Source organism: Hirundo rustica, chromosome 15, assembly GCF_015227805.2.
Source record: "Hirundo rustica isolate bHirRus1 chromosome 15, bHirRus1.pri.v3, whole genome shotgun sequence".
Taxonomy (NCBI): Eukaryota; Metazoa; Chordata; class Aves; order Passeriformes; family Hirundinidae; genus Hirundo; species Hirundo rustica.
Genome location: NC_053464.1, coordinates 7,465,728 through 7,474,398, shown reverse-complemented (window position 1 = coordinate 7,474,398; position 8,671 = coordinate 7,465,728). Strand labels below are relative to the sequence as shown.

Here is an 8,671-nt window from a genome sequence, read left to right as displayed (position 1 = left end):
TGCATAAAAGCATTTTCCCCCAAATCACCATCATCACTTCACTGCAAATTTTCAGAGCCTCTTGTGGAAAAGCCATCTTTGACAACAGCTGCTTTCCCCAAGTAACCTGGTGGTGATACAAACCCTCCCCTCCCTCTAGAACTGGATTCAAGTACTGCAGTTTGCTCCATTTGGGTTGGTTCCTCCCTCCCTTTTCCCCCCCACAGGTATCATTTAATACCATAATGACAGTAGTGGTAGTGCGACTTACTTTGATAATCTGCAAAGTTTAAGGGTTTTGAATTGTACTGGCACCTGATTTGATTCTCTGCTTCTGAAGCCTGCAGTGCTGGGATGCCATGAACACGGTTAATTTTGCTTGGGTAATTTATGTAAAGCAGTGCAATTTTTTCTCAAGTGCAAAAGCAATTAAGTTGACTAGTCTTCCTCCTTGGTTTCTTTAGTGCAATGAAGTATGTTAATAACAGTAAATTGTCTGGGATAAAAGTTATCCCCACAAAGATTAATTTTTAATGTTTTTATATTTGGAAATGTTTAAATCTGTAGTTTTGTTGGAATGAGCTTCCTTCTTTAAATACTTACCTGAATGTTTCAATAAAGATTCTTCAAATTATTCCTCTGGAATTAAGTTATTGTTGAAGGATACTTCCCTACATTCCAGCAAGCTCTTTCTTTCCCTGTGTGTGCAAAATCATTTGATGAAGTGCACCCCAGTGCAGTCACTCACCTTGTCAGTCTCCAGCATTGCCACCTCTCTACCTGTGCTCATCAAATCACAGCACTGGAGCAACAGAACCTAAACAAAGCCTAATTCTTACTTCAAAGAAACCCTGATTTCTACATAAGTAATGCAGAAAAAGCAAGTTACTTCTATCAAAATATTTTATTTTGAAAAGCAGAGGAACAATGGTATTTGTGACCAGCAGAATGCTACTTGCAACAAATTGCTCTTCTTGCAAGATTGTATTTCCCTAAAGCAGTTGTGGGGGTGGGTTCCAGGTTAGATTTTGTCAGAATAAACCTGTTCCCACAACCCTTCTTCATTTTTTTTGTAGATTCGAGGTTTTCTGTCAGGGAACAGGGACCGAGATGGAAATGGATGTTCTTTTAGAAATGTTAATGCAGACCTAATGTGGGAAACAAAGTGGGGGGGCTCAGCCAGGGGCGACGTGGAAAGATTCTGAAAAAGAAGATGGAAGCAAGAGCTGCTTGACATTCAGGATACAACATTCTCATTATCCTGCCCTTCTAGATGGTTATTCCCCACCCTCCCAGGGATAGCAATGCACTGGAAAAAGTTTTGACAGACTACAACACTGCTCTCTACTCAGCTAGAAGGCAAAAAATCCCCCCAAAAACAGTTAGTTTCAGGTACCTGTAAAATCTGTGCATCATCTTGTTCCAACCAGAAATCCACATGTGGGAAAGGCCCCCAGAAATAAGGCCCAATCCGGAGTTGTTCTGTCTTTGCATCATAGATGTTGGTCAGCTGCAACAACACAGGGAGGCTGCAGAGGCAGCCAGGGCTGCCCCAGCCAAGGAGAGCTCCCCTGGGCCCAGCCTGGCCCAGCTCAGCCCTGCTTCCCTCCAGCTGCACTGACCTCCCCCACTACTGCCACAAACACAGCGAGAACAACAAACCCAGAACACAACGGAGAGCTACCACAGGATATTCTCCTCAAACTTTGGATGTTTCATCGTCCCTAACTGTTCTCCCTGTTCCTTTTACTCACTGGTGCTCCTGTTAAAATGTGGGCTGAACGCAGATCCTCATCTGGCCCTTTTTCTGGGAAGGTTGCAGGGAAAATCTCTGCTGTCTTAACATTCACAGCTGGTAGGAAATAGAGATTACATACAGTAAGAATTGATTGTTTTGAGGCATTTCTTTACAACAACCACGTCCCCAACAACATTGTGTTGCAGAACCAATCACACACTTGTATTTCTCAGACCCCAAGCCTGCGTCGGCACATTTCTACTTCATTTCCTTTCACAGCATTTCAATATTCAGACATGAGTGAACTAATCAGAAAAAAACCTGACTAATTGAAGAGAAGAAGATTAAATTCTAAGCATAAATTTAGTGCAGTAGCTTGATGTTGATAAACTCTTAAGTGCAGTTAAAAGAAAAAAATCTGTTTGCATTTGTGCATGGCCTCTTCCATGTGTGCATCTCCCCGGCTGTGGCAGCACAAGAAACACATTTTCACCTATACTTCTCACAGCAGAGTGTGACTTTTAGGGTGGACCTTCCACAGTCATTAAAAGCAGCTCATTTACTACTGGAATCTGAAATGCAATCCAGTTACCAAAAGAAAATTCAATTCTAATTTAATTAACTCACCTATTCCATAAATGATTGGAAAGTGAATATCCTGTTCTTCTCTGTCATTTAGTTCTGTAACAAAGAAAAAGAAGTCAAACTTGTAGGCTTTGGATTTTAGTCTGAGCAGCATTTATTTAATTGTATGTTACTGGAAAGCAAGAGACCTGATGCTGCATATGACAATTAAAAACAAGGAAGCTTGAAAGAAATATGGAAAAGAAGGCAGAGGACAGTAACAACATGTGTGGGACTTGTAGCTGTCTCCTAAGAGAACAGCCAGCTCCAGCCAACAGCTCCTGCTTCTGCATGGACAATTTACAGGGAAAAAAACACAATGCAGAACCACGATGCCAAGGTTCAAAGATGTCAGTCACCAACACCTCTGCCATGGAAAGAGGATGGAAATGTGACCTCAGTGTGATACAAAGAAAAGGAAATAACTTCCTCACATGACATCACACACTATGAACCAACTGAAGTTCATGAATTAACCAGCAGAACAAAGGTCTGTAAATGCCCTTCTCAGCTGTGAGATATCCACAGGTACAGAGCCTGTTCCTTGGGATAGATGTGCCAAAACAACCTGGCCGTGATTACGAGTTGGTTGCAGTGCAGCAGCACTCGGTAAGGAGTGAATCCCCCCTGCACTGGCTCTCTGGCATCACCACACACACACCAGCAGTAAAACTGAAAATGACACATATCAGTGTGGAGGACTCGTGCTGTTCTTTCTTACAGGACCGAGAAAAAGCCATGTCCGAGAAGACCCTGCCCTTTTATTTCAGGAAAGGCACTTCCAAACCCAAGGGAACATTTTCTTACCTGTTACACAGAAAGTCACTAGATGAACATCCTCTGGCTGGAGGTCGAACGCTCCTGTGATGACAAGGACAGCAAAAATGTCAGTGAGTGGTGGCAGGGCACTGCTGTCTGGGGGTGAGGGGCACACACCTAAACCCCTGCCCCAGGCAGGGCAACACTGCAAACAGGGTTCTGCACATTTGCTTCAAACTAACAGGAATTTACAGAGAGGGGCCATTGGTAACAGCAAATATCTGCTAAGAAAGGGCTCTGCCACTTACTCCTTCTACTGACTCTGGTTTAGCTCTGGCATCACATCAGCTCTGCTCTAGTCTGCTATACATTTAGCAGCTTGTATTTAAATGGTTTTTTTCCTAAAATGTTACATGTATACTGAATAAACCCATTATTTCATTAACTGTAAATTAGTTCTGCCTTTCACCATCCCAAACACCAGAAAAGAAACACTCTTTTTGTTTGAAGTTCTGATAGCAATACAGCATTATTGATTCAAGTTGTACCTTGATGCATGAAAATCAATAGTAAGTTAAAGTAAGGTAACCAAAATACTTTGTTCTGCACAGAACTCTCACATGACACATAACACACATCAGGTGTCACAGCCACAAGGCTGCAGCCCAGGGCCTTCGGTTTCCCCTTTTTGTTTACCCCCTTAAACACCTCCCTCCAGTCCTGACAGCTGCCCCATCCCTGCCTCCTCCCCATTCCAGTGGGGCAGAGGCCTCTCCAGAAGTGAGAAAATGCTTTAGCACAAGCCAGAACACTCCCAGGTGAGCAGGTACTTTACACTTCCAACTGGAAGTAAAGCACTGCCATCACTCCCCTGGTCAATGGATTTTATAAACAGACCTGGCATTCTTCATTAGACAATTCCAAACAATAATTAAATTTTACCTCATCACATTAAGGTATGAACTGAATGGTAACTAATGAACCGTCACGTGTACAGATTTGGAGAGTGACAACATTTGCCCAAGATCCCACAGAAGATGAGCAGGAATCAAGCCAGGAATCAAAGCCCAGCTGAACTGCACCCAACTCTCCAGAGCCGAGTCTGAGCCAGGGAGAAGGGATAGGATCAAACCCTGTGGCCCAGGCACTGACCACGGAAAAGCCCCAGCAGTCCAGCCCCTCTCCACACCAAGTTCTCAGGCAGAGACAAAAAACCCTTCAAAGTGAATCCATTTCTTTCCAGTAAATGACTGGGGACTCAGACTACAAACAAACTTTACCCAAATCCAAGCAGAATTTTTTTTTTTTTGGACATGAGAGTGGAAAAAACGTGAACTTACTAAGAAGCTGATTAGTAAGTTTTTGTGATAACTGCCTATCATCATTGAAACCTCCAACTAGGTGCACTTCCAGCCTAACAGAGATGGAATAACAGGAAACAGCAATTAAAAAGACAACTCAAAATGAATAGCTTTACAAAATAATCCCCAGCCCAAATTGCAAAGCAATCATTAGAGAAGCCTCACTTATTACAATCACATGCACCAAGCTGGTTTGCATTACACAGCAAGTTATGAAAATTCCATTCTGAAAATTTCAGGGATCACCCAGGAAATGGCACAGGAACAAGCCTGAAGAGGCATTAAACACATGCAAATCTATCCCAGGGGTGTCTCTGGCACCTCTGGTTTGGACTGAACTTGGTGATTATCTTTCAGTTAATTAAACTTGAAGATTTTTTTTCCCATGACCTCCTCACAACTGTTCTGGATCATGCAGCAAGGTTCTTCTCTAAGCAGTGTCTATGTAAAGTCCTTACAAATCATGAATCTAAGTTCATGAGCTAGCTTTTGTTCTCAACAAACTACAGGGGCAAAAACCTCCACATCCAGAAAGAAGCTTGTCTGCTAAATTCTGTTTCAGAGCTTTTTACCCACTGTCCTGTCCACACAATTTTCTTTTATGTGGACTTACAAAATTCCCCGATGGATTGCCAGATGCTGAAAAGAATTTACAAACACTCCGAAGGGAAAAATATAATATAAACCAAAAACCAGTTAAATGGAAAATTTTGGAAAATCTCGAACAAAAGTTAAATGGGAAACAAACCTCACGGTGGCATTTTACAGAGACACTCTTCAGAACAGAACCGTGCTTTAAATGACTGCTAAAAATATCCCCAAAATCACCATCGTGGAAGTGATTTTCACTTTGCATGCGGCCGCCGATCCAGAGGCATTTCCTGCACAATTCCCTTGTGTGAAGCCCCCAGATCACCTCAGAGCTCCCCGGCGTGCGAGCTGCGGCAGCCTTGGAGAGAAGCAGAACACGAGAAGGGAGCAGAGCTGACCTGCCACAGCCCGTGGAGTTAGAGAAGGACTTCACCGAGCTCATGATGAGCGACACCTCGGCCTCGGTGTCGGAGCCGTCGCAGTGCGTCAGGCACGTGGCTCCGCTGCCTGGGGAAGGCACGGCAGGGACTCAGTGGCGGTGGCACCGACGGCGCGGGTCCCCAGCGCTGCAGGGCACAGCTGCCCCAGCGCAGCGGCCTGCAGCAGGGGCCCAGCCGACACCCTCGGCGTGGGCTTGACAAAATCAGCACAGCTCCCTGAGGGGTACGAGTGCCCTCTTAACAGGACCGGGCAGGGTCCCTCATGTCAGAAATCCGGACACACAGAGGATCTTTCCACAAATTCTACCTCTGCGATGTCCAACCCTGCGCTGCCAGACTGCTGGACACAGCCCAGGGCTGCAGTGCCACTGGCCACAGGTGCAGAGCAAATTAAAATCTGCTCACAGAGCAATGAGAGCACTGAAACTCTCACAGTAAACAGAAATCTCTGAGAGAGTCTTTAGTTAACACATTATGTGACTTTTGGGGATTCGGGTTTGTATTAATGTAACTGCGATTTATTTCATTAACGCCACATAAACCAGTACTAATTCCTTATTTCAGGGGTGCAGGCTTTGCTCTGAACATCCTCTAGAGATACCTGTGTGTCGGAGCACAACTATGTGGCAGGTAGTGGCATCATCTGATCCAAGAATGGAAACAGAACCTATTTTAAAGGAGGAAAACACTGTAAGAACTCAGCTCTCACAATCACTGCTTCAGTACAAGAAGAAATGTTTATGCTCCTACCCACCATCCTTAGGGGTAGTCACTGCAAACTCTCTCTGCTGGACATAGAGAAGGCCTTTGGGTTCCACAATCTGAGCAGGCTGACTTCTCAGAAGTTTTGCCTTTTCCTACAGATAAATGATAACAGATACTACAGCGGCTGAATTCTCAGGTGTATCCATTACTTCACAGAAACATCACCTCTGAAAAGCAAAGGGACTCAGGTCAGAGAGAAACACATGTGTTTTGTATTATGGAGTATTCTCAATTATGAAAGCTTTTTGCTTTCCTGACAATGATCAAGTTAATAGTTAAATCCCATCATTCCAGAGAGACACAAAACACCTTTCCCTGTTATATGGACCATAAAATGGAGGCACAATAAAAAGCATTTAGACTGAGCAAAGATTACATTAGATAATACCAGAACTGATCTTGGAAGCTTAATCAGAACAGGAAACTTGAAATATAGAAGTTTCAGTCTTCTATTGCCACAATCCAGAGTATTTATTTTGCACTTATCAAAATACCGTTTGTTCATTAGCTTGACTGGTGCCTGGAAAACCCGGATTTCTGGGCTACGACTACTGCAGTGCTTCATCAGACCTGCTTGGGACAAAGCGAATTTCCATTCTGGGCTCAAAAAACACTTCAGAGCTTTATCAAATTTGCCCTGTTTTTCTGCATAATCTCAGGGTCTGTAAAGAAACACCTTCCGATGGGAAACACCGCCCCAAACAGCTCTGCTCACATTTCCGGGCTCGCACTCCGCCGTTAAATTGTAACATTTATACCCTGGAAGCAAGGTCAGCACCTTCCTCAGAGAGCCCCCCTTGACTTTTTATGGCCAGTTTTTGTCATTTCACGCAGAAAGGGCCCGCCCGGCCCCCCGGGACACCCCCACCCCCGGCCGCATCGCCACCGCCACCGCCGAGCCCCTCTGCCGACACCGATTTCTTCACTTTCCATCACCCCGTGGTTCTCCGTTGTCAGAGCGCGGGGCCAGAGCCGGAGCCGCCCCTGCCCCGGGTGGCGTCAAGCCGAGGCCGCCCCGCTCCGCCAGCAGCCCCGCCCGGCCGCGGCTTCTCCGCCGGGGACCCCGGCAGGGCCCCCTCACCTCGAGGTGCGGGTGGGCGCGGATCATGTCCCCCGTGGGCCGGGCCAGGTCGACCCGCGCTCCGTTAACCAGCAGCGGCATGGCGGCGAGCGCCGGGCCCGGGCCCGGAGGCGGCTCCGCGCTCCCTCCCCAGGCCGCGCCGGGCCGGGCCGGCGGCGCCGCGCGCGGCGCCGGGAAAGCGCGGCCCCGGCCCCGCCCGCGCCTGAGGCGGCGGCTGAGGCCGGGCCGGGCACCGGGGAATGCGCCCCGGGGCTGACGGAAACGCGCCCGGCCACGGCCCCTCAGGACGATCTAAGCACGGTGACCTTGCAGATTTCCTCGCCTTCCGCCCCTGAGGGGCATGCTTAATTCGTGGTATGAAATAATAACACTCATAAAGCCGCAAATTTACAAATCACTGAATTATTAAGGTTGGAAAACACCTCTGAGATCATCGAATCCAACCTCTCTCCCAACACCACTGTGTCAGCTGTACCCTGGCACTGAGTACCACGTCCAGCCTTTCATTAAACGCCTCCAGAGACAGTAGTAACTCCACCATCCATCTGGACAGCCCATTCTAATGTCTGATCACCCTTTCTGTGGAGAAATCATTCCAAATGTCCAACATAAACCTCCCCTGGCAGTTTAAGGTTACAGCCCCTTGTCCTGTCACTGCCTAGGAAAAGAGGCCGATCCCCACACCATCATCCTCTGCCCCAGCAACCACAGGGTGGATCTTCAGACAATCGCAGAGATAACTGTTTTTCCATAAAGACCAGTGGTGTTTTCTCCAGTTGTCTGTGGAAGACACTACAAGAAATAACCACGGTAGAGCTAATTCAGCCTGCAGGCAACATGGACAGCCAGGCACTCAGACTGCCCACAACCCAGAGACAGAAAATGGCCAGCTCAGCCTTTCCACCCATCTTCACAGAAGTAAACTGTCCCTGGAAGCGTTCCAGGCCAGGCTGGACTGGGCTCTGAGCAAACTGGGCTGGGGGAAGATGACCCTGCCAGTGACAGGGTGGTTGGAACTAGGGAATCTTTAAGGTCCCTTCCAACTCAAGCCATTCTATGACTTTAAGATTCCAGAGCAGAATAAATGCTTTCTTCAAAAGATACTTTGCATTTCTCATGAGACAAAATTGCACCTCGGGATGAGCATTCCTCTCACAGCTGTTGGTATTTACAAAGTCTCGTTAGCAAAACACCAGCACCTGCCAGCACACCTGCCTGCAGTTACACTGAGCAAACCAGAGCTGCCACAGCAAAGGTTCTAGAAACACTTGAACAAAACTGTGTAACTTCAGTACAGACAGTCCAACATATGCACACTACACGTAGGGGTTAC

At 46.7% G+C, this 8,671-nt stretch overlaps 1 protein-coding gene across 3 annotated transcripts; it reads right to left on the bottom strand.

Annotated features, from left to right (window-relative positions):
* Nucleotides 1-867: 867 nt before the first annotated feature.
* On the bottom strand, nucleotides 868-7,477 carry NTAN1 (N-terminal asparagine amidase). Of its 3 annotated transcripts, none has more exons than XM_040078732.2 (10): nucleotides 7,339-7,477; nucleotides 6,247-6,424; nucleotides 6,094-6,159; nucleotides 5,451-5,559; nucleotides 4,441-4,514; nucleotides 3,149-3,202; nucleotides 2,345-2,398; nucleotides 1,734-1,831; nucleotides 1,376-1,489; nucleotides 868-1,180 (listed from the first exon to the last, which is right to left on the bottom strand). In XM_040078732.2, the coding sequence occupies exons 4-10, from the start codon at nucleotides 5,492-5,494 to the stop codon at nucleotides 1,001-1,003; spliced, it is 618 nt and encodes a 205-aa protein (XP_039934666.1). In that variant the 5' UTR covers nucleotides 5,495-5,559; nucleotides 6,094-6,159; nucleotides 6,247-6,424; nucleotides 7,339-7,477; the 3' UTR covers nucleotides 868-1,000. The 3 variants fall into 3 exon arrangements, with proteins under 3 accessions (XP_039934666.1, XP_039934664.1, XP_039934665.1); XM_040078730.2 differs by having other exon boundaries at nucleotides 6,247-6,349; nucleotides 7,339-7,475; XM_040078731.2 differs by lacking the exons at nucleotides 4,441-4,514; nucleotides 5,451-5,559 and having other exon boundaries at nucleotides 6,247-6,349; nucleotides 7,339-7,475.
* Between the last annotated feature and the right edge of the window lie 1,194 nt (nucleotides 7,478-8,671).